This window comes from Poromitra crassiceps (genome assembly GCF_964638095.1).
Source record: "Poromitra crassiceps genome assembly, chromosome: 26".
Lineage (NCBI taxonomy): Eukaryota > Metazoa > Chordata > Actinopteri > Beryciformes > Melamphaidae > Poromitra > Poromitra crassiceps.
In genome coordinates this window covers 14968429-14994675 of record NC_139640.1, presented here as the reverse complement: position 1 = coordinate 14994675, position 26247 = coordinate 14968429, and the positions used below count along the sequence as shown (strand labels likewise).

General features: G+C 45.3%; 1 protein-coding gene across 1 annotated transcript in view; it reads right to left on the bottom strand.

The window, feature by feature from the left end:
* The window catches only part of LOC310798702 (NLR family CARD domain-containing protein 3-like), a gene marked incomplete at its 3' end in the record, with an annotated part of 57619 nt that overhangs the window by 13806 nt on the left and 17566 nt on the right, over positions 1–26247 (bottom strand). Inside the window, 9 exon segments of the mRNA XM_083661256.1 lie at positions 3204–3780; positions 5574–5620; positions 5811–5963; positions 8170–8343; positions 8452–8909; positions 8912–10266; positions 12902–13022; positions 13194–13272; positions 24130–24243. Of these exon segments, the coding sequence (XP_083517382.1) occupies positions 3204–3780; positions 5574–5620; positions 5811–5963; positions 8170–8343; positions 8452–8909; positions 8912–10266; positions 12902–13022; positions 13194–13272; positions 24130–24243 (3078 nt within the window).

Below are 26247 nucleotides of genomic sequence, written 5' to 3'. Positions count from 1 at the left end.
AGTTTCTCTCTCCCTCCTCTATCTGACAGTTTCTCTCTCCCTCCTCTATCTGACAGTTTCTCTCTCCCTCCTCTATCTGACAGTTTCTCTCTGCCTCCTCTATCTGACAGTTTCTCTCTCCCTCCTCTATCTGACAGTTTCTCTCTCCCTCCTCTATCTGACAGTTTCTCTCTCCCTCCTCTATCTGACAGTTTCTCTCTCCCTCCTCTATCTGACAGTTTCTCTCTCCCTCCTCTATCTGACAGTTTCTTTCTCCCTCCTCTATCTGACAGTTTCTCTCTCCCTCCTCTATCTGACAGTTTCTCTCTCTCTCCTCTATCTGACAGTGTCTCTCCCTCCTCTATCTGACAGTTTCTCTCTCCCTCCTCTATCTGACAGTTTCTCTCTCTCTCCTCTATCTGACAGTGTCTCTCCCTCCTCTATCTGACAGTTTCTCTCTCCCTCCTCTATCTGACAGTTTCTCTCTCCCTCCTCTATCTGACAGTTTCTCTCTCCCTCCTCTATCTGACAGTTTCTCTCTCCCTCCTCTATCTGACAGTTTCTCTCTCCCTCCTCTATCTGACAGTTTCTCTCTCCCTCCTCTATCTGACAGTTTCTCTCTGCCTCCTCTATCTGACAGTTTCTCTCTCCCTCCTCTATCTGACAGTTTCTCTCTCCCTCCTCTATCTGACAGTTTCTTTCTCCCTCCTCTATCTGACAGTTTCTCTCTCCCTCCTCTATCTGACAGTTTCTCTCTCCCTCCTCTATCTGACAGTTTCTCTCTCCCTCCTCTATCTGACAGTTTCTTTCTCCCTCCTCTATCTGACAGTTTCTCTCTCCCTCCTCTATCTGACAGTTTCTCTCTCCCTCCTCTATCTGACAGTTTCTTTCTCCCTCCTCTATCTGACAGTTTCTCTCTCCCTCCTCTATCTGACAGTTTCTCTCTCCCTCCTCTATCTGACAGTTTCTCTCTCCCTCCTCTATCTGACAGTTTCTCTCTCTCTCCTCTATCTGACAGTTTCTCTCTCCCTCCTCTATCTGACAGTTTCTCTCTGCCTCCTCTATCTGACAGTTTCTCTCTCCCTCCTCTATCTGACAGTTTCTCTCTCCCTCCTCTATCTGACAGTTTCTCTCTCCCTCCTCTATCTGACAGTTTCTCTCTCCCTCCTCTATCTGACAGTTTCTTTCTCCCTCCTCTATCTGACAGTTTCTCTCTCCCTCCTCTATCTGACAGTTTCTTTCTCCCTCCTCTATCTGACAGTTTCTCTCTCCCTCCTCTATCTGACAGTTTCTCTCTCCCTCCTCTATCTGACAGTTTCTTTCTCCCTCCTCTATCTGACAGTTTCTCTCTCCCTCCTCTATCTGACAGTTTCTTTCTCCCTCCTCTATCTGACAGTTTCTCTCTCCCTCCTCTATCTGACAGTTTCTCTCTCCCTCCTCTATCTGACAGTTTCTCTCTCCCTCCTCTATCTGACAGTTTCTTTCTCCCTCCTCTATCTGACAGTTTCTCTCTCCCTCCTCTATCTGACAGTTTCTCTCTCCCTCCTCTATCTGACAGTTTCTCTCTCCCTCCTCTATCTGACAGTTTCTTTCTCCCTCCTCTATCTGACAGTTTCTCTCTCCCTCCTCTATCTGACAGTTTCTCTCTCCCTCCTCTATCTGACAGTTTCTCTCTCCCTCCTCTATCTGACAGTTTCTCTCTCCCTCCTCTATCTGACAGTTTCTCTCTCCCTCCTCTATCTGACAGTTTCTTTCTCCCTCCTCTATCTGACAGTTTCTCTCTCCCTCCTCTATCTGACAGTTTCTCTCTCCCTCCTCTATCTGACAGTTTCTCTCTCCCTCCTCTATCTGACAGTTTCTCTCTCCCTCCTCTATCTGACAGTTTCTCTCTCCCTCCTCTATCTGACAGTTTCTCTCTCCCTCCTCTATCTGACAGTTTCTCTCTCCCTCCTCTATCTGACAGTTTCTTTCTCCCTCCTCTATCTGACAGTTTCTCTCTCCCTCCTCTATCTGACAGTTTCTCTCTCCCTCCTCTATCTGACAGTTTCTCTCTCCCTCCTCTATCTGACAGTTTCTTTCTCCCTCCTCTATCTGACAGTTTCTCTCTCCCTCCTCTATCTGACAGTTTCTTTCTCCCTCCTCTATCTGACAGTTTCTCTCTCCCTCCTCTATCTGACAGTTTCTCTCTCCCTCCTCTATCTGACAGTTTCTCTCTCCCTCCTCTATCTGACAGTTTCTCTCTCTCTCCTCTATCTGACAGTTTCTCTCTCCCTCCTCTATCTGACAGTTTCTCTCTGCCTCCTCTATCTGACAGTTTCTCTCTCCCTCCTCTATCTGACAGTTTCTCTCTCCCTCCTCTATCTGACAGTTTCTCTCTCCCTCCTCTATCTGACAGTTTCTCTCTCCCTCCTCTATCTGACAGTTTCTTTCTCCCTCCTCTATCTGACAGTTTCTCTCTCCCTCCTCTATCTGACAGTTTCTTTCTCCCTCCTCTATCTGACAGTTTCTCTCTCCCTCCTCTATCTGACAGTTTCTCTCTCCCTCCTCTATCTGACAGTTTCTCTCTCCCTCCTCTATCTGACAGTTTCTTTCTCCCTCCTCTATCTGACAGTTTCTCTCTCCCTCCTCTATCTGACAGTTTCTCTCTCCCTCCTCTATCTGACAGTTTCTTTCTCCCTCCTCTATCTGACAGTTTCTCTCTCCCTCCTCTATCTGACAGTTTCTCTCTCCCTCCTCTGACAGTTTCTCTCTCCCTCCTCTATCTGACAGTTTCTCTCTCTCTCCTCTATCTGACAGTTTCTCTCTCCCTCCTCTATCTGACAGTTTCTCTCTGCCTCCTCTATCTGACAGTTTCTCTCTCTCCTCTATCTGACAGTTTCTCTCTCTCTCCTCTATCTGACAGTTTCTTTCTCCCTCCTCTATCTGACAGTTTCTCTCTCTCTCCTCTATCTGACAGTTTATCTCTCTCTCCTCTATCTGACAGTTTCTTTCTCCCTCCTCTATCTGACAGTTTCTCCCTCCCTCCTCTTTCTGACAGTTTCTCTCTTCCTCCTCTATCTGACAGTTTCTCTCTCCCTCCTCTATCTGACAGTTTATCTCTCCCTCCTCTATCTGACAGTTTCTTTCTCCCTCCTCTATCTGACAGTTTCTTTCTCCCTCCTCTATCTGACAGTTTCTCTCTCCCTCCTCTATCTGACAGTTTCTCTCTCCCTCCTCTATCTGACAGTTTCTTTCTCCCTCCTCTATCTGACAGTTTCTCTCTCCCTCCCATCTGACACAGAGACACTGAGGCACCATATGTCCAGACACCAAACCCAGGGTAGAGTGGTTCAGTGAAGGTTGAGTAGAAGGTGTGGATGTGAGTCAGTGTGTCAGAGGAAACTGTGTAGAAGGACAGAGAGCCAGCAGGCCAGTCAAGATACACTGCGACTCTGTTAGAGCGAGGGGAGGAGAGAGGTATGGCTGTGTCTCTGTCATCATTGTGCCGGGCAGAGTAAAGACCATCACACCACCTCAGACTCCAGGACTTTTCATTCCCTCCAAGCTCACAGTCAACACCCCGTCCTCTCCTGCTGATTCCTCTGTAAGTCACTCCTATATTAACCCCTCCTTTCCTCTCCACCTCCCAATAACAGCGACCAGTCAGACCATCTCTACACAGCAGCTGAGACGACCAGTCAAATCTCTCTTGGTGATCAGGATATCGCTGCTTCTCTGTCACCAGCGTCATCTTTCTGTTGTCTTCAGACAGGAGGACGTGTCTGTGTGCTGTGTTTGGGTCCAGTGTGAGTTCACAGCCATCTGATGAGACAACAAGACTCAATACAGCAGCAGCTTCTCATCTAAAACACCTGGGCTGTGTTTCACAATAACAATCATTCTTAGTGGTTATGAAGATATTTTACAAGTGATTTTAAGAAAAGGTTGATTGTAGGTTTTTACCACATTCATGTTCACATAAATAAACCTTTTGTCAAAACCTTAAAAATAGACCAAATAAAGTGTTGTGCTGCAGGAAACTCTGACAGGTTCCATTTAAAAACTAAAGGCAATGAGACACAGAAACACAACAGATGAACATTGTATGATGTGAAACACAATATTGAGCCAGACTGGAACACAAGTCACTGTTATTAAGCTGTTACCAAGTTATTCACACACACACGCGCGCACGCGCACACGCACGCGCGCGCGCACACACACACACACACACACACACACACACACACACACACACACACACACACACACACACACACACACACACACACAGCTGATTAGAAGATGCACAGCAGGTGTGCGGGGAGCTGCATGCGACACGAGACAACGGAGCTGCAGCCGGTCACACCGGTCAGCTGAGCCACACGAGCTTGAGCAACAACTGAGACAGAGGAAAGACGCCAGCGTGGGAGGAGCTTACTGCCATCTGCAGACTTGCACGAGCTGACTGAGAGAGAGAGAGAGAGAGAGGGGGAGAGAGAGAGAGAAAGAGAGGGATAGAGAGAGAGAAAGAGAGAGGGAGAGAGAGAAAGAGGGAAAGAGAGAGAGAGAGGGAGAGAGAGAAAGAGATAGATGGATAGATAAAGAAATAGAGAGAGAGGGAGAGAGAGAAAGACAGAGAGGGGGATAGAGAGGGAGGGATACAAAGAGAGTGAGGGGGAGAAAGAGAGAGAGGGAAAAAGAGAGGGATAGTGAGAAGGAGAGAGAGAGAGAAAGAGAGGGAGAGAAAGAGGGGGGGAGAGAGAGAGAAAGAATTAGAGAGAGAGAGGGAGAGAGAGATAGAGAAAGAGATAGATAGATAAAGACATACAGAGAGAGACAGAGGGAGAGAGAGAAAGACAGAGAGGGGGAGAAAGAGAGAAGGAGAGAAAGAGCGTGAGTGAGGGAGCGAGAGAGAGAGAGAAAGAGATAGAGGGAGAGAAAGAGAGAGGGGAGAGAGAGGGGGAGAGAAAGAGAGAGGGGGAAAAAGAGAGGGATAGTGAAAAGGAGCAAGAGAGAGAAAGAGTGAGGGGAGAAAGAGATAGGAGGAGAGAAAGAGAGAGGGAGACAAATAGAGTGAGGGGGAGAGAGAAAGAGAGAGAGAGACATCGTGGGAGAGTGGAGGTCTTCACCTCCTTCAATGAACTCTTAGTTTGATTCATGTTGATTCATCAGTGTGTGTGTAGCTCCATGTGAATGGCCATGACCTTTGATCCCTCAGGCGACACTGCATTAAAAAACAACATCATTCTGTCATGGATATTCCCACATGGTCTCTGGAACACTTGGGAAAAGCAGTCAGTGAACACAGTTCCTCACTGCATCTTAATGTAAGTTAAGACTCTACCATGCAAAGTGAAGCCATATATCAACCACATCCAGAAACGTGCCCGAGCTCGTCTAGGATGGACTGGTCAGACCACAGCACACTTTGCCTCAGTCATTTCACCTCCTTTTCTAATATGTTGATTAAAAGGCATGATGTCAGCCATCACCCTGATTCACAGTAGGATCAGAATGAATGGACGTCACAGACTGTGCCATAGATGGACTTTCTATCTCACTAGTTGAATGTGTTGCTTTGTTTTCATGAATCAAACTAAATACACACTTACATTTCCTCAGACCTGGTTTCAGCCACTGCTCTCCACCATGGTCCACACTGGAGGAATAAACAAAGTCAGATCAGCTGATTCTCTTTGATGATGGAAACAACATGGACATTTATTAATAACCTTCATTATGAAGGATCTCATATCCACCATTGAACTGTATTCCTGCATGAGCTTTGCAGTGTGACAGAGAAAATGTGTGTGACTCTCAGCCTTCTAGCGGACGTTGCCTCTCCATACCTGAGTCTCCACTGTCCAGCAGAAAGCAGCTTCTCTCCGAAGGCTCCTGGATGATTGTAGCTCAGGTCCAGCTCTCTCAGATGGGAGGGGTTGGAGCTCAGAGCTGAGGCCAGAGAAGCACAGCCTTCCTCTGTGAGCAGACAGCCTGACAGCCTGCACACACACAGACACACGCACACGCACGCACATGCACACACGCACACGCACACACACACAGACACACACACACACACACACACACACACACACACACACACACACACACACACACACACACACACACACACACACACACACACACACACACACACACACACACACACCAACAGATAGTTGTGACTTGTGACTGAACAATTTTAATCTTGACATTTCCATTATTTGATGCTTTTTGAACGTTGCTCGCTCTTCCCTGTTTACTTGCTATAGCCCCGGTTCACCACTAGATGGCTCCACTGTAGTGTTCATGACCCAGACCTCTTGCTGAGTTTCTGTCTCTGCACTTCAGTCCACTCATTGCTGTGCTGCTGGTTTCTGCTGCGTTTGTGCATTAAGGTCATATTTAGAAGGAGAAGCAGCTTTCACTGCTTTGTTTTGTTATTCTTATTCAAAGATCATATAAGGCTACAGAGCAAAAACAAAACAAAGAGAGACTGAAAAACTATTTAACTCCCGCTTGTTTGTTTCATTTATTTTTACCTCCACTAAGGGAATTGGACGGGGTTTTGTTTTCACCCTGTTCTGTTCCGTCTGTTTGTCTGTTAGCAGGATAACTCCAAAAGGTATTCATGCATTTACATGAAACATTACAGGTTATGGGATGATGCAGTAATTTAGTTAACTTTTCACACTGATTGGTGAGGTGTTAAAAAGGCAAACACGTCTGAACAGATTCACGTAACATCATCAAACTTCATGACCAATCAGCAGACAGAAGAAGAGACAAACCCTCCACTAGTTCTGTTTTTTAACCTTTATTTATACAGGGGGAGTCTCACTGAGAGTGAGAGCAATGCTCTCTTTTTCAGGGGCGTCCTGTTCACATTCACACACACACACACACACACACACACACACACACACACACACACACACACACACACACACACACACACACACACACACACACACACACACACACACACACACACACACACACACACACACACACACACATTCACACACACATTCACACCTGGAAGCTGAGCAGTACAACCTCCAAATTAACTTTTGATGATAATCTGACATCTGGATATGCTGACAGCTGCAGAGACTTGATGGAATTCTGAGCTCTACTGAGGAACATCGTTTTTTACTTTTATTCTAGCAATAAATAAAATTTAATTTAAATAAAAGTTTACTGATATATTTAAACTTATATTCAGGATAAACATTAACCCTTTAAAACATTTGACAGAATAGTGATTTTACATATATATATATAATTATATATGATCATATGAAAAGTGTATAACATTTTCAGCAACATCACCCAGCAATAATCATTTATTGATTGTTTATTCTTGAGTGTTGTGAGCTTTTGCACAGGTTTTGTGAAAGAGAGATCCCAACTCTCTATGAAAACTCACTACAGTGGAATCCGCTTATAGTGATCACGGTTATAGTGATCAACTGCTTATATTGATCATAAAGCTTGGTCCTGAATCATTCCTATATACATGCTGTTTAAATAGTTTACTTATAGTGATCAATACTCTGCTTACAGTGATCATTTTGGGCCTTGTCACAACCGAGAACAATGGAAAAAATGTTTAAAACCGTAATTTTATTTTTTGCTTACAAACTGCCAAAAATAGCAACAATACTTGGTGCATGTGTGTATGTATATGGAGAGATTGTGGTGTGTGTCTGTCTGTCTGTCTGTCTGTCTGTCTGTCTGTCTGTCTGTCTGTCTGTCTGTCAGTCTGTCTGTCTGTCTGTCTGTCTGTCTGTCTATGTGAAACCGCTTGAAACAGCTGGAGGCCTAACTTACTGTATCTACATAATAAAGTGATGATTTTGGGCCTTGTCACACCTGAGAACAATGGATTTTTTTTTTTAAACAAGGTTATTTTATTTTATGCTTACAAACTGGCAAAAATGAGCCAACGAGATACAGCAGTGATACCTGGTGCATGTTTGTCTGTATATGGAGAGATTGCAGTGTCTGTCTGTCTGTCCGTCTGTCTGTGGAGCGATGGCGTCTCTGTCTGTCTATGCGAGACCACTTGAAACAGCTGGAGGCCTAATTTACTATATGGATTTTTAAAGTCAATATCATTCACTCAGGTATTTTCACTGACATTTATGTGCATATAGGCTAATGCAGAAATTAATGTGTCTGTTGAACAGTTATCCTGACCTGAGAGTTTCCAGTCTGCAGTGTGGACTCTCCAGTCCAGCAGAGAGAAGCTTCACGCCTGGATCATGCAAGTCATTGTTACTCAGGTCCAGCTCTTTCAGACTAGAAGACTGGGAACTGAGAACTGAGGCCAGAGCTTCACAGCTTGTCTCTGACAGCTGACAGTGACTCAGCCTGAAGAATTCGTGATGAAGACAAACACAAACATTAAAATATGTATTTTCTATCATGTTTTAAAGATCACATCATATATTGAATCTATCCAGTTTGCTATGCACTTACACAGATTTATTGGAGGCCTTGACCAGTGGCATCAACCTCAAAAGAACCTCCTCTGAAGCAGAGTATTTCATCAGGTCAAACACCTCCAGGTCTTCTCCTGATGACAGTAAGACGAATGCCAGAGCTGACCACTGAGAAGGGTAAAGTTTCTTTGTGGAGAGACTTCCTGATCTCAGGTACAGTTGGATGTTTCTCACTAGAGAATGGTCATTCAGCTCATTCAGGCAGTCGAACAGATTGATGCTTCTGTCTGCAGAAGGAATGTCCCTGATCTTCTCTTTGATGTACTGGACTGTTTCCTGATTGGTCTGTGAGCTACTTCCTGTCTGTGTCAGCAGGCCTTGCAGGAGTCTCTGATTCGTCTGCAGTGAAAGACCCAGGAGGAAGCGGAGGAACAAGTCCAGGTGTCCATTTGGGCTCTGTAAGGCCTTGTCCACAGCACTCTGGCAGAGCTGAATTACCTGAGATTTGTCTCGGGAGGTTGATTGTGGTTCTGACAGCAGACACCGGAGTCGATGAATGAGGCGATGACATAAACAGCAGCCAGAAACTCCTGAATGGTCAGATGTACAAAGCAGAAGACCTGGTCCTGGTATAGCCCACACTCCTCTTTAAAAATCTGTGTGAACACTCCTGAGTAGACTGAAGCTTCTGTGATATCGATGCCACATTCTGTCAGGTCGGCTTCATAGAAGATCAGGTTGCCTTTCTCCAGCTGCTCAAAAGCCAGTTTTCCCAGAGAGACAATCATCTCCCTGCTCTGTGGCCAGTGTGGATCTGTCTCAGTTCTCCCATGATACTTGAAGTTCTGCAGTTTGGACTGAACAACCAGGAAGTGGATGTACATCTCAGTCAGGGTATTGGGCAGGTCTTCTTCTTCTTGTGTGTCTTCTTCTTCCTCCTCTCTCTCCATCTTCTTGGTTTTAAACAAAGACTCCAGAACATTAGCAGTGATCCAGCAGAAGACTGGGATATGACACATGATGTGGATGCTTCGTGAAGTCTTGATGTGGGAGATGATTCTGCTGGCTTGTTGCTTCTCATCTCTGAATCTTTTCGTGAAGTACTCTTCCTTCTGTGCGTCAGTGAACCCTCTCACCTCTGTCACCATGTCAACGCACTCAGCAGGGATCTGATTGGCTGCTGCAGGTCGTGTCGTCATCCATATGCAAGCTTTGGGGAGCAGTTTCCCCCTGATGAGGTTTGTCAGCAGCACGTCCACTGAGGCTGACTCTGTAACATCAGTCAGGATCTCGTTGTTCTTGAAGTCTAGAGGAAGTCGACACTCATCCAGACCGTCAAAGATGAACACAACCTGGTATTTGTCAAACCTGCAAATTCTTGCGTTTTTGGTCTCAGGGAAGAAGCGATGAAGAAGTTCCACCAAGCTGTACTTTTTCCCTTTCAGCAGATTCAGCTCTCGGAAAGTGAATGGAAATGTGAACTGTATATCCTGGTTGGATTCGTCTTCAGCCCAGTCCAGAGTGAACTTTTGTGTTAAGACTGTTTTCCCAATGCCAGCCACTCCCTTTGTCATCAATGTTCTGGTTGGTTTGTCTCTTCCAGGTAAGGGTTTAAAGATGTCTTCACATTTGATTGTTGTTTCTGGTCTCACTGGTTTCCTGGATGCTGCTTCAATCTGTCTGACCTCATGTTCATCATTGACCTCTCCACTCCCTCCCTCTGTGAGGTAATGCTCTGTGTACATCTGATTCAGATCAGTTGGGTTTCCTGCTTTAGCAATCCCTTCAAACACACGCTGAAACCTCTCCTTCAGATTACATTTGAGTTCACGTTGGCAGATGAGAAGAGTTTCTGAAAGAACAAATGACAAATAACATCAAAGTGTGAACATTTCCTGGTAAATGTATATCTTCAAAAAATGAATAAAAACAGCGCGCACACTGCAGGGCTCCGTTGACAGTGATTTATTAGCAGCAAAAGATTAAAGTGACATTTCGAGCATCAAGCTCTTCATCAGACTGATGAAGAGCTTGCGTCTATGGCAGAGAATTAGTTCATCTTGAACTCATTTGGTCTCGTTTGACAAATATTTAGATGTATATATTTAAATCAGCCCGCTCTCACTCCCAGTACATCAAAATGTGCCGATTTGTCACAGTACCTTGGCGTCATTATTGCGAATGAGAAAGAGTACCTTCACATCGTAATGTGCAGAAGAAGAACCACCGGACCATCTGGAGGTCACCTCGTGGCCACCCCCAGTGGTCTTGAATGTAATAACAGTCTGAGGCTTAACGTGTAACTAACCCCCAAAACACTTTTTTTCAGCTTTTAACCAATATATATGACTTTGGGGGTGATGTGTGAAGAATTCTGGTCAGAATTTCCACATTTGACACCAAACTGTTGCCATTTTACCATTTGTATCATTTTTCAGCAGCATATCTGGCATAAGCGCCCTCTAAGGGTGGAAGACTGCTTTTTTTTCTTTTCTCAAATGAATGGGATATTTGGTACAACCTGACGTCACGGTGGGTTTAGCGCGTGCATCTGGTGCATCTCCAAAGCCTATACAACTAGGCAAGATGGAAAAACCTCACTTAGTATCAGGCTCCAGAGGGCTCTAACTGAAGTAAAAAAAAATCTTGTTTGCTCTTAAAATACTGAACCAAACGTCGTCAAAGTTGGCACATGTCTTAATTATAGTTAGTTTCCCGCTGAATGTGTCACTACTTTATTAATATCTTACCTGGATAAGCTCGAATGATGATGTATATATTATCAGTCCGAGTTGGAAGCACTGTCTCCAGCCCAGGCAGGCGGGAGCGGGCGGGAGAGAGTCGTACTGTAAACCTCATGCACTAGCTCCAAGCTCCGGGCGCGCGCGCAGCAGCAGCTGGGCTCTCTGTGCACAGTCTGACATTTCCGCGGCTATCAGTCCGACTTGGAAGCACTTTCTCTCGGCCAGTCAAACGGGAGAGTCTGCTCGCTCATGCACCCGCAGCAGCAGCAGCACACAGCAGCAGTGAGAGGCGGGGGCTTTCAACAGTCTGACATTTCAGCAAACAAATCTCGTCGCAGTTTAGCGGGAATGTAAGGTATAACGCTATACTACGACGTGACAACGTGACAAAGCTTCTCTAAACATATCGGCTAATATAATATCATCACTGTGTACAAGCAACGCCAACTTCTCAGGAAATGAAAGTCAGCAGAGCAGAGCAACTGGCTCTGTCTGTGTGTGTGTGCTCCGAGGAGGAGAAGAGCTCTGTCCTGCTCTGCCTGCGCCCTGAGAGGAAAAATCAGAGGTGTTGTAACTTTCAACAAGAATCACAAAAAGACCCAAAACGCAAATTAAAAACGGATTTCATTGCGCGGTTTATCTCTAGTTAGACGAGGGAATTACGTGGAGAAATCTCGCATTGTGTTACCCCAGAGCGAGAGGTTTGTCCTCACTGTGCTGTGTGCTGCGAGCAGCGAGGCTCTTTTAACGTAAGTTTAGACAAGCCACGCACACACACATGGGACAAAATGGGACAAAAATAACAATAAAAAACTGAATGGCCAAATTGATATAACTATCAACCATTTTTAGCAACACTCTTTCCATACATGCCACCAGCGTTGGCTAGTTGTTGATATTTATAAAGATATTGCCCCTCTCAAAAAAATTATTTTTGAGGCGGTAGGCAAACTGTAATGGCGTCAATTTCCGAAAAAAAATCTTGACTTGAACACAGCCAAAGAGTTTAGTATAGACAAGAGCATATGTCATTTCTTGTTTTTTTTTCCATAGGTATTTTCAAATCACTGTTCTGATACATATCTAGGGGGTTAGTCCCCCTTTAAGTAGGTCAAAGTCATGCTATAGGGAGAAGTGCTGGGAGAGGCGGACCTGTAGTGTTCCCAGCTTGTAACTTTCTCATCATGAGAGACCGGTTGCAAATCCTGCCCTTAACCATGACTCCAACCAAGTTGTTGTGCTTGCCTAGATTTACACTGGATTCGAGCCTTGGCTCCCGTGAAATGTTGCCGGGCCACCGGTAGCCACAGTAGCCGGTAGCCACAGTAGCCGGTTGCGGCCGACCTGCTCGACCAAATAAGCAGAAAGAGAGTCAGGGCTCGGCTCTCTTCCTGGTTATTTTGCTGAGCAGGGCGATAAAGAAAGAAGGAGAGCTGGTGTCTGTGCTGGAGGAACGTACGCACCCAAATGTGACGTGAAAGGTAGCCTTTCACCTCGGCAATAATGACATCGAGGTGGCGTGACAAATTGACGTATTTTGACGCACTGGTAATGAGAACCTGTTGATTTAAATCTATCTCTCAGTTTCCATCCTGTCCCATCTCCATCATGTTAAAGCTGTTGAAAGCCTCTTACTGCTGTACAGAGAGTCAGCCAGCTCCTCCTGCTTCATGCTCCTCAGGAAGAGCAGTGTGATGTTTAGAAAATCCTCTCTGCTGCTCCTCCTCTGCTCTTCCTCCTCACCATCCACCACCTCCTCATCCTTCCTCTGACTCTCTGAGCATTCTGGCTCATCTGGACTCAGAAACCTCTGGAACCTTCTCAGCTCCTTCTTCACAAAGGTGATGATGTTCTCCTCAAGCAGCTGGAACAGAATCATATGAATTCAACGTTCTTACTAAAATCATGGAACACAACATCAGATCCATCATAGACTGAAAGCCCGCTGGGCTAAAGAGTGCAGCATGGAGACAGAATCTTTGTTTTGTATTCGACTCGTTGGTGAAGTCAAACGTGTTTTTGTTAATTTCCACACCCTAAATATGGAGTCCAGGTCTGGTTGAGGCTCCTGGGCAGCCTGACCACTGGTAACCTCTGACCTCTCCTGGTCAACTCTGGGGGGACAAAACATCAGATAGTAGGTTATACCATTTTATACAACAGGTAGTTCCGGCCGAGCAATTTGATTGGACAAGAGGGATCCTACGAGTGCCGTTATGTAAGGGATAATGTATATTGAGGCGGTGATTACGGGGGAAATAATGACCGACAGGTGATTATTGAGCCTGATGCGCAGCGGAGGGCTTAATGATTCACCTGAAGGTTAATAACCGGTTAATATCGGTTAATAACCATCGGTTAATAACCGATGTTTTTTTAAATATATATTATATATTTAAAAAAACATCTGCATTTGTGGGGAGCTTAAACATTTAATCAGTAAACACCCAGTTAAAAACAGTTGTATTTTCCACCTTTGTAATCAAGAGAGCAATTTGACTTAATTCACAACTTGAAAAATCCTCAAGGTACTTTGAAACTCAGCTTTATTGTCCATCTTTTGTAAACAATTTGCCATGATAATTTTCAGGGATGCAATCTCAGGAGTGAACACAGTATATCCGCAGCCACATTCAGACACTGTTTCACAAAGTCACCACATGAAAAGTCCACCCTTTGGGGGGGGGGGGGGGGGGGTGGGGGGGCAATTCCAAATCCGTGGCGGGCCAAAACAAACTGCCCATTGGGCAGTTTCTCTTTCTATAATAAGAATGAGAAGCCTATATAATAAGAATGAGACGTGTGTGTGTGTGTGTGTGTGTGTGTGTGTGTGTGTGTGTGTGTGTGTGTGTGTGTGTGTGTGTGTGTGTGAGCAGAATTTTGGCCGGTCACGTGCCGTTTTACGTGCGATCGGGCTTAAACTTTCAGGGGGTGTAATAAAGCTAGATTCTTTAATTAGGGCAGATTAATTGTCCTAAGGCTGATTGCCCTAAGGCTGAGTGATGATGTCACTGACATCAGTGATGTCACCAGTCTGAGGCTCACGAGAGAGACTGAGGGAGAGGAGGAGAGGGGGAGAGACTGAGGGAGAGGAGGAGAGGGGGAGAGACTGATGCCTCGTGCACATCTACAATGGCAAAATCGCTTTTCCGCCTCGTCGCAGCATTTTGTGGGCATGGAAACCAGCTTCCAGCTTGGAGCTGTAGCCTGTAGAAACCTTTTCAGGTAGATGTACACAGGGGGGAGGAAATGTGTAGGAAGAGCTGTCATTGGGTAGCTTAACGAAAGGTCCCGCCCTAGTCCCGCCCCGCGAGCGTGAAGCCGCTCGAAGACAAGCCGCCTCTAGTCTGCGACAGCGAAACGCTGGGCGGTTCCTGCGGCAGGGGGCGCGAGGTTGAAATGGACCAATCAGACGCGGAAATAGAGCAAGACAGCCTATCAAGATGCAGCATCAAAGAGGCTTTCACAGGAGGCATGCCGCCAAGCGTTTCATGGTGTGCACGAGCCGTGAGGGAGAGAGGCTGAGGGAGAGGAAGAGAGAGGAGAGGGGGAGAGACTGAGGGAGAGGAGGAGAGGGACAGAGACTGAGGGAGAGAGAGGAGAGGGGGAGAGACTGAGGGAGAGAGGCTGAGGGAGAGGAGGAGAGAGGAGAGGAGGAGAGACTGAGGGAGAGGAGGAGAGGGACAGAGACTGAGGGAGAGAGAGGAGAGGGGGAGAGACTGAGGGAGAGAGGCTGAGGGAGAGGAGGAGAGAGGAGAGGAGGAGAGACTGAGGGAGAGGAGGAGAGGGACAGAGACTGAGGGGGAGAGACTGAGGGAGAGAGGCTGAGGGAGAGGAGGAGAGAGGAGAGGGGGAGAGACTGAGGGAGAGGAGGAGAGGGACAGAGACTGAGGGAGAGAGAGGAGAGGGGGAGAGACTGAGGGAGAGAGGCTGAGGGAGAGGAGGAGAGAGGAGAGGAGGAGAGACTGAGGGAGAGGAGGAGAGGGAGAGAGACTGAGGGAGAGAGGCTGAGGGAGAGGAGGAGAGAGGAGAGGGGGAGAGACTGAGGGAGAGGAGGAGAGGGAGAGAGACTGAGGGAGAGAGAGGAGAGGGGGAGAGACTGAGGGAGAGAGGCTGAGGGAGAGGAGGAGAGAGGAGAGGGGGAGAGACTGAGGCAGAGGAGGAGAGGGAGAGAGACTGAGGGAGAGAGAGGAGAGAGGAGAGGGGGAGAGACAGAGGGAGAGAGAGGAGAGAGGAGGAGAGGGAGAGAGAGAGGGGGAGAAAAAAAGAGGGAGAGAGAGAGGGGGAGAGACAGAGGGAGAGGAGGAGAGGGAGAGAGAGAGGGGGAGAGGAGGAGAGAGGAGAGGGGGAGAGACTGAGGGAGAGGAGGAGAAGGACAGAGACTGAGGGAGAGGAGGAGAGAGGAGACGGGGAGAGACTGAGGGAGAGAGGCGGAGGGGGAGGAGGAGAGAGGAGAGGGAGAGAGACTGAGGGAGAGAGAGGAGAGGGAGAGAGACAGAGGGAGAGGAGGAGAGGGAGAGAGAGACAGAGGGAGAGGAGGAGAGGGAGAGAGAGAGAGGGAGAGAGAGAGGGAGACATTGCGCGCACGCCAATAGGGCAGGCATGTTGAATCTGTCTGTGCCAGCAGGCGGAGCTGGCCAGGGAGAAGAAATCACACCTGTGCGTCATGACCCAAATTATGACCATATATGGGATTTAATTGATGCAATCAGGGGGTGCACTCCAGGTATATACCTGGGCACCAGACGCGCGCCAAGCGCGCACCATGTGAGATCCATCCATTGTTCCACCTCCCCTTTCCCCAAGTCTTAGGTTGTAACTTATAGGCAATAAAAGAAAATAATTGTGAAAATGCCAAGAACTGTCTGAGATCGTCTTTCCTGCACTTACAAACTGGTGCCGAAAGCCGGGAGAAACCAAGGAAATGAAACAGATGATTCATGACTGAAGCTGCGAGGAAAGACAAAGGAACCACCATGACGGACATTCCCAGAATGAAAAGAATACGAGGGGTGGTAAGAGCAGCTACAACCAGACTTTTAAATAAGATTGATGGGGAACTAACGAAGAGGGAACCGGACCTTGATGTATTGGAAGAATATATGGAACTGTTGTTAAGCAAGGAACAAAGTCTCACTGAATATGACAGAGACATTGAAGCAGAGACTGATGTGGAGGAATTGGAAGATGAAATAAACACTGCTCTGGAATATATGGATGGTATATGTACACGGAAAACAAGGATTAAACAAGCAACGCGCACAGGCTCAGATGGAAATTCAAGCGCTGGTTCAGACCGGCAGAACAGACAAAGAAATCACAGTCATACAGTCAAACTTCCCAAACTTGTCATACAGAAGTTTTCTGGAGAAATAAGTGAATGGCAAGGATTCTGGAGTCAATATGACACGGCCATACATAAGAACGACAGTTTAACAAAATCAGACAAGTTTAATTACTTGAAGTCATTCCTACATGGCACAGCTGCCAGTACGGTAGCAGGGTTTGCTTTGTCCGATGATAATTATGATTCTGCAATTCAAATGTTAACAAGTCGATTTGGCCGCAAAGATTTGGTGATAAATGCCCACATGAATAAATTATTAAATTTGACTCCAGTGAAGAGGGCAAATGATGTGGCGGCTTTGCGTAATTTGTATGATGACTGTGAAGTGCAGGTGCGCAGCCTGGATGCGCTGGGAGTTGTATCCGATGCATATGGTAGCCTATTGTGTCCCATATTGCTCAAAATGATTCCAGAAGAAGTTGCTCTTGCTTTCACCCGAAAGGAAGCTGACCAAGAGCTCAAAGCAAAGGAACTGATGGACTTTCTGAAATTGGATGTGGAAAGCAGAGAGAGGACAGCTAATCTGACTCAAAGAAAAGACAGTTTCCAACATGAGGAAAGGAACGTGCGCCATGATCGGGAGCGCGAGAAGGAGCGCAGAATGAGACGATCATATGGCACCACAGCTTCAGCTGCGACATTTCATACATGGAGTCCAAATGAAGAAAATGACTGTCTGTTCTGTGGAAGACATGATCATAAATCCCGAAGATGCACAGAGTTTACTGTGGATATCAGAAGAGATAAACTGAAACGTTTTGGTAGATGTTTTTCATGTCTTGGGCCCAGACACATCGCGCGTAATTGCAGAGCGCACAGTATTGTGTGTGATCTATGCGGCAAAAGACATTATAAAACAGTCTGTGTGCATCAAACAAAACGTGTTCCAAATGATAAAAATAATGAATCAGATCCCACAGATACTGTAGTCTCAGTTTCTCCATGCAATGCTGAAGGCAACACTGTATTGTTACAAACTGCTACTGTTTGGATAGATGCGCCTAGACAACGACAACTCGCCAGGTGCTTGCTCGATGGTGGGAGTCAGCGCAGTTTTATTCGAGAGGATATTTCTGCTATATTAAATCTACCCGTAGTGGGGACAGAAACAATAAGACTACACACATTTGGCTCTGTAACCTCCAAAAGAGTAATTGCGAAAAAGGTTAAAGTGCGCCTGAGAAATCTGAAAACAAATGAAGCAGTGGATGTAGAATTACTTGAAACTCCGACAGTGTGTTCTGCAAACATGCAAATAGCAGATGAAAAAATAAGAAGATCCCTTGAAAATAAAGGCCTGCAAGTTGCCGACACGCCAGTAAGAGGCATGGAAACAGAGGGTCTTGGAATTTTGATCGGAGGAGATCAATATTGGAACATAGTCTCAGGACGCACAGAGAGACTTGACAGTGGACTTGTGGCTGTGGAGAGTACATTTGGATGGCTGATTCAAGGTGCAGTGTCTATACCTGTGATGAGCGTCACCACCGAACCCGAACCTCTGGATGTTGGAGTCTTTCACCTGAGTGTTGGAGACGAACAGATGCTGACAGATCAACTACGCAGCTTCTGGGAAACGGAGTCCCTAGGGATCCATTTGGAAAGTGGGCGGAGCTCAGACGCAGATGCACTGCTTAAGTACCAACAATCGGTAAAGTACAACAATGGCAGATATGAAGTTTGTTTGCCTTGGAAGGATAACAATTTAAATTTGACTTCTAATTACAATACCGGTATGAACCGATTAAATAGTCTGACTAGACGATTTAAGAATAATGACCAGCTGTTTGAGAAATATAATCAAGTGTTTCAAGAATACATCACAGAGGGCATAATTGAAGAAGTAACCGACTGTGAAACAGAAAATCCAGTATACTATCTGCCCCATCATCCAGTGATTAAAGAAAACAGAGCAACTACAAAAATTCGGATTGTTTTTGATGCCTCCTCAAATGAGAAAGACAGCAGTTCTCTGAATGACTGTCTGTTGACAGGACCAAATTTAAATCCTGACCTGCTGAGCATTCTGATCAAATTCAGACAGCACAGAGTTGCAATGATGTCAGACATAAGTAAAGCTTTCTTGCAAATATCTTTAAATCAAAACGACAGAGATGTGTTGAGATTCCTATGGCTTAAAGAGAAACCAGTGACTCCAGGAGATCTGAAGGTGAAGATCATGAGAATGACCCGTGTACCATTTGGTGCATCTGCCAGTCCCTTTCTGTTGGCTGCAACAATCAGGCATCACCTCAAACAATATGAACAAACATATCCAGAAGAAGTCAAAATATTGGAGGAGTGTTTGTATGTAGATGATTTTATTGCTGGAGCACAGAATGTTGATGAAGCCATGGAGTTGTATCAGAAAGCAAAAGAAATGATGTCAAGTGCAAGCATGGAATTATGCAAATGGAGCACAAATTCTCAAGAACTGCAAAATAAATGGAATATTGAGCATGATACAGAACCAGTGGAAATCAAGGGTCAAAACCCACTCAAAGTTCTGGGAATAACATGGAAAACAAACACTGATCAATTTGTGTTTGAAACAGATGAATTGACTCAACATTTACAGGACAAACGAGACACCAAACGAGGAGTGTTGCAGTCTGCTGCTCGTATCTTTGACCCCATTGGCTTTCTATCACCATTCACTATACGTGTAAAGTGCCTTTTCCAACAAATGTGGCAAAGAGGACTTGAATGGGACGAAGCACTTCCTACTGATCTGGCAGATGAATTCCATCAATGGTGCTCAGAAATTCCTCTTCTGAAAATGATTTCAATTAATCGTCGTTATGATGTTGAATTGTCAGACTGTAACAAGGCCAATGCAAAATATGTAAATAAACGTGAAATTCATGTATTTACTGATGCCAGCGAAAAGGCCTACTGTGCAGCAGCATATCTGCGCTGTGAGAATGAAAATGGACAATGTTCTACCAGTCTAGTCGCCTCAAAAACTAAAGTGGCCCCTCTGAAGAAACTAACCCTCCCTAGATTGGAGTTGATGGGAGCCCTTATTGGAGCTAGACTTGGAAAATTCATTATGACAAATCTAAAAATGCAGGACAGTGAGATGCATTTCTGGACCGACTCAATGATAACATTTCACTGGATTAGGAGCAATTCTAAACAGTGGAAGCCATTCGTGGAAAACAGAGTATGTGAAATCCAAGACTTGACTTTACCTGAACACTGGAATCACTGTGCTGGAAAGGAGAACCCAGCTGATCGTGGAACACGAGGAACCAGTGTACAAGTATTGAAGGAGGATGCCCTCTGGTGGCACGGGCCGGAGTGGCTGAAAGACTCTGATTATGGCTTGCCAAGTGAAGTGAAGATCAAAAATGAGGATATCAAGGAGTATGTTGTTCAGAATGCACTAACTGAACAAGAATGCATTGTGGAACCCATTCTTGAATTGGAGAAGTACAGTGGACTCAGTAAAGTATTGAGAATAACGGCCTGGATACAGCGTTTTACGCATAACGCACAGAATGGAGAAAAACGCACTATGAGTCTGTGCACTGCGGAGATCCAGCAAGCCGAGCGATATTGGATTAAACTGAGCCAAAGAAACAATTTCGCAAAGGAAATCAACAGTTTGAAAATAAAAAAAGAATTGGACAAACAGTCAAAAATCGCTGCTCTGAGACCGTTTCTGGATGAGGATGGACTTTTACGCGTAGGAGGGAGACTGCAGGAAACTGACTGGTCATACACTCAGAAACATCCATACATCCTACCTGGTAATGACAGGTTTTCCGAACTCTTGATTGCCAGAGCACATGAAGAGGTAATACATTCAGGCTTGCAAGCTACACTCACGCAGATCAGAGAAATGTATTGGATGCTCAAAGGCAGACAAATGACAAAAAGATGTGTCAGATTTTGTTTGATCTGCAAACGCACCCGAGTCAAGGCCGGACAACAGGTTTGCGCACCGTTGCCAAGGGAACGTATAAATGAGGCCAAAGCATTTGAAATAACTGGTGTGGACTTCGCAGGACCGTTGTATGTTAAACCACACAAGAAAGTCTACATAGCCTTATTCACCTGTGCAGTAACCAGAGCGGTGCATCTTGAACTTGTGAGTGATCTGTCTACTGACGCATTTTTATTGGCGTTCAGAAGATTTATTTCCAGACGTGGTGTATGCAGCATCATCTATTCTGATAATGCTAGGACCTTCAAAAGAGCCGAACAGGATCTAAAATCTTTGTGGACTCTGATGAAAGGAAAAGAAATGCAAGAAATGTTTGTGGAGAAGAGGATCACATGGAAATATATTGTGGAGCGAGCTGCCTGGTGGGGGGGGGCATGTGGGAACGCCTGGTCAGATCAGTTAAAACATGCCTGCGGAAGGTACTGGGAAGATCCTGCCTTGAATCTGATGAACTTCAAACCTTGATCTGTGAAGTGGAAGCTGTGGTAAATTCCCGCCCTCTTACTTACATCCACACAGACACCAGTGAACCCTCTCCTCTCACACCTGCTCATTTTCTTTTTTTTTTTATGATTTATTTATAGGATTTTTCAAGTTTACACAAACAAAACACATACATCACAACAAAACACACATAACTTCACAGTTACAGCAAAACAACAATACAGAGAGAAAAGTAAATAAATATCAAATAAGATAAACAAGGGGGGGGGGGGGTAGACAGAATTAAAGATAGAAAGAGGTCAGTAAAGTAGCTTATACAGAGGTCAGATACTGTATATCGGGGTCAAGACAAGATCAAAAGGGACCAGAGGTTCATCAGTCCGGAGCTGGCGGGATAATTTGGATGCCCTTTATATATTCTGAAAAAGGCTGCCAGATTTTATAGTACTTGTGCAGAGAGCCTCGTATGGTGTGCTTAATTTTCTCCAGTTGCATAAAATGCAACACGTCCCCCACCCACCGAGAATGAGTGGGAGCGTAGGGACCCTTCCAATTCATTAGAATTGATCGCCTCGCTAGAAGAGTTAGGAAAGCCACAAAATCCAAGAAGTATTTGGGCAAAATCCCAGCTGGCAGGACTCCAAACAGTGCAGTAATTGGGGATGGCACAATGGGCACCGAAGTGACCTTAGACAAAGTATCAAACACAGCTTCCCAATAGGAAGAGAGAGAGGCACACAGCCAAAACATATGACAAAGATCTGCAGGAGCTTGCCGACATTTATCACACGTGGGATCAATGTCAGGAAAAATCCTCGCCAGCTTACATTTGGACCAGTGCACCCTATTGACCACCTTACATTGCAACACCCCATGTCTGGCACATAAAGAAGAGTGGTGAACTCTGTAGAGAATCTCCTCCCAGGTCTCATGATCTAATTCTTCTCCCAATTCCTGTGACCAAATTGTACATAATGCGAGGGATTCGGGGGACTGTAGCATGCATATCTCATTATATAAACGTGTAATGACACCTTTTTGAATTGGATCTTGTTGTAAAAGCAAATCAATGGGAGAAACAGAAGGAATGGCAGGAAACCCTGAAAAATGTTTGCGGACAAAATCACGAACTTGCAGGTACCTGAAGAAATGGGCTTTTGGAAGCTCATATATATTTACCAAATCATTAAACGAAGCGAATATGCCATCTACATATAAATCGCTGATTGTGGAAATTCCCTGACTATGCCACAGATTGTAGGCCTTGTCTAGTACAGAGGGAGGGAAAAGCGGGTTGGCACGGACAGGGGATGACAGGGGGGGGGAGGTGAGCCCATGATGACGTGCAAATTGGTGCCAGATTTTGATACTGTTCTTCACCATAATATTCTTAATAAATTTGGCTAATGGTGGCAGGGAGGGTGAGCACAAGAGAGCCGCCAATGAGGCTGGAGCGCAGGAAGCAGATTCAATACATAGCCACGCAGGAGTGGGATCCATATCATCCATATTCTGCCAATGTAGGATGGAGCGCAAATTGGCTGCCCAAAAATACTGTTGGAAGTTGGGTAGAGCCATTCCCCCTGAGAGTTTGGGTCTCTGCAGTACTTGTTTTCGAATTCTTGGGTTCCTACCCCCCCAAATAAAATGCAAAATCCTGCCATCCAACTTACGGAAAAAAGACTTTACAATAAAAATGGGAATACATTGAAAAAGGTACAAGAACCTAGGAAGCACATTCATCTTAACACAATTTATCCGCCCAGCCAAAGACAGGGGGAGAAGTGACCATCGTTGGAAGTCCTGAGTGAGACGGGCTAGTAGAGGGGCAAAATTATTTTTAAATAAATCCTTAAAACTATTAGTTACACAAATTCCAAGATAGGTGAATTTTTTATGAGAAATTTTAAACGGCAATCTACTGAAATTCAGGGTCTTAGCTGAAGAGTTAACCGGCATGAGTTCGCTTTTGTTTAGATTTAACTTGTACCCAGAGATTTGACCAAAACTTCCAAGGATGGTAAGCACATGAGGGATAGATTTATCAGGGTCGGAGACATACAACAGCAAATCATCAGCGTAAAGAGACACCTTTTGCTCCACTCCACCTCTCATGATACCCGCAAACTCACTACCTGCTCATTTTCTAACGGGACAACGGCTCACTACCTTGCCTTCATATCCCGTCCGTGATTCCAGTCTGGATGGAGCCAACAAAATCCAACTAAATAAGAGATGGCAATATCGCCAGAGACTGACCAATCAAATTTGGCATCGTTGGATGAAAGAATATTTAATGGAGCTTCTTTCTGCACATCACGTGAGTCACTCAAAACAATCTGTTCCTATTAAAATTGGAGATGTTGTATTAATACATGAAGATAAACAACCAAAACACATGTGGAAAATGGGACGGATTCAGGAAACGTTCGTTGGAAGAGATGGAAAAATCAGGTCATGTGCCATTCGACTTCCATCTCGCCTTGTTCTGAAAAGACCAGTTCAATTGCTCTACCCATTGGAAGTAGATGAACATTAACTCTGGAAGATCTAAGTTCATCGGGCCGGAGTGTTGAATCTGTCTGTGCCAGCAGGCGGAGCTGGCCAGGGAGAAGAAATCACACCTGTGCGTCATGACCCAAATTATGACCATATATGGGATTTAATTGATGCAATCAGGGGGTGCACTCCAGGTATATACCTGGGCACCAGACGCGCGCCAAGCGCGCACCATGTGAGAACCATCCATTGTTCCACCTCCCCTTTCCCCAAGTCTTAGGTTGTAACTTATAGGCAATAAAAGAAAATAATTGTGAAAATGCCAAGAACTGTCTGAGATCGTCTTTCCTGCACTTACAAGGCAAGGCGATGCAGCAGCCGAGTGGGCCGGTACATGAGCTGCAGGGCCAGCTCGGCGAGGCCGTGCAGCGGGCGAGCCTATGAATCGAGCGCATGTAGCGCGCAACATGCCTAGTGGGTCTAAAAGTCCAATATTCACCTCATTATCTCCTAGATTTACCAACTCATGAAGCTGTGGTCACTTTACAGAGATTCCTGCTGCATTCAGGTGCTCCTCCCATCGTTTGACAGGTAAGTATGTCATGTATTCAAATACTTTTTAGACATACTGTACATAACAACATGACTCTGAAGAAACCATGTGGTACAAAGATACTTTGAGTCAGATGACAACAAACACATCTGTTTTCACCAGTTTTAAGTTTGTACCTTTTATCAGTAGAGTGGTGTCCATGTTTGAAGACAAAAGGATGATCCATAGAGCGGTCACTCCCCATGGACACACAGCTTTGGACAGAGGAGTCTGCTCTGTCCTGCTGGATCCTGATAGAAACACAGGATGGACAAAGCAGAGCTGATGTAGGAACAAGGTCAGACAGTCAGACAGACATGCAGGCAGACAGACAGACAGACAGACAGACAGACAGACAGACAGAAGGACAGACAGACATGCAGACAGACAGACAGACAGACAGACAGTATCACAGTAACATACTGGTTATACTGGACAGCTCTCAGTGTGACATAGTAACAGACTGGTTATACTGGACAGCTCTCAGTGTGTCACAGTAACAGACTGGTTATACTGGACAGCTCTCAGTGTGTCACAGTAACAGACTGGTTATACTGGACAGCTCTCAGTGTGACACAGTAACAGACTGGTTATACTGGACAGCTCTCAGTGTGTCACAGTAACAGACTGGTTATACTGGACAGCTCTCAGTGTGTCACAGTAACAGACTGGTTATACTGGACAGCTCTCAGTGTGTCACAGTAACAGACTGGTTATACTGGACAGCTCTCAGTGTGTCACAGTAACAGACTGGTTATACTGGACAGCTCTCAGTGTGTCACAGTAACAGAATGGTTATACTGGACAGCTCTCAGTGTGACACAGTAACAGACTGGTTATACTGGACAGCTCTCAGTGTGTCATAGTAACAGACTGGTTATACTGGACAGCTCTCAGTGTGTCACAGTAACAGACTGGTTATACTGGACAGCTCTCAGTGTGTCACAGTAACATACTGGTTATACTGGACAGCTCTCAGTGTGTCACAGTAACAGACTGGTTATACTGGACAGCTCTCAGTGTGTCACAGTAACAGACTGGTTATACTGGACAGCTCTCAGTGTGTCACAGTAACAGACTGGTTATACTGGACAGCTCTCAGTGTGACACAGTAACAGACTGGTTATACTGGACAGCTCTCATTGTGTCACAGTAACAGACTGGTTATACTGGACAGCTCTCAGTGTGTCACAGTAACAGACTGGTTATACTGGACAGCTCTCAGTGTGTCACAGTAACAGACTGGTTATACTGGACAGCTCAGTAACAGAATGGTTATACTGGACAGCTCTCAGTGTGTCACAGTAACAGACTGGTTATACTGGACAGCTCTCAGTGTGTCACAGTAACAGAATGGTTATACTGGACAGCTCTCAGTGTGTCATAGTAACAGACTGGTTATACTGGACAGCTCTCAGTGTGTCACAGTAACAGACTGGTTATACTGGACAGCTCTCAGTGTGTCACAGTAACAGACTGGTTATAAGATAGATAGATAGATAGATAGATAGATAGATAGATAGATAGATAAAGATAGATAGATAGATAGATAGATAGATAGATAGATAGATAGATAGATAAATAGATAGAGTACTTTATTCATCCCCGTAGGGAAATTCTGGCATTACAGCAGCAGTAGCATCAATGACAGCAGCCGAGTGGCATGAGTACATGAGCTGCAGGGCCAGCTCGGCGAGGCCGTGCAGCGGGCGAGCCTATGAATCGAGCGCATGTAGCGCGCAACATGCCTAGTGGGTCTAAAAGTCCAATATTCACCTCATTATCTCCTAGATTTACCAACTCATGAAGCTGTGGTCACTTTACAGAGATTCCTGCTGCATTCAGGTGCTCCTCCCATCGTTTGACAGGTAAGTACGTCATGTATTCAAATACTTTTTAGACATACTGTACATAACAAAATGACTCTGAAGAAACCATGTGGTACAAAGCTAGTTTGAGTCAGATGACAACAAACACATCTGTTTTCACCAGTTTTAAGTTTGTACCTTTTATCAGTAGAGTGGTGTCCATGTTTGAAGACAAAAGGATGATCCATAGAGCGGTCACTCCCCATGGACACACAGCTTTGACTTGACTATTGTACTGTCAATATTGCAAACTGACAGACTGGCATACATCAAAGACCACTGTAGTCCACAATTACCAGAGTGTTGCTGAAGCTTACAAAACCTTGCTTGAACCACAAACCACATGGGCTTACTGGCCAACTTTGTAACACCCACTGATTGTCTTTT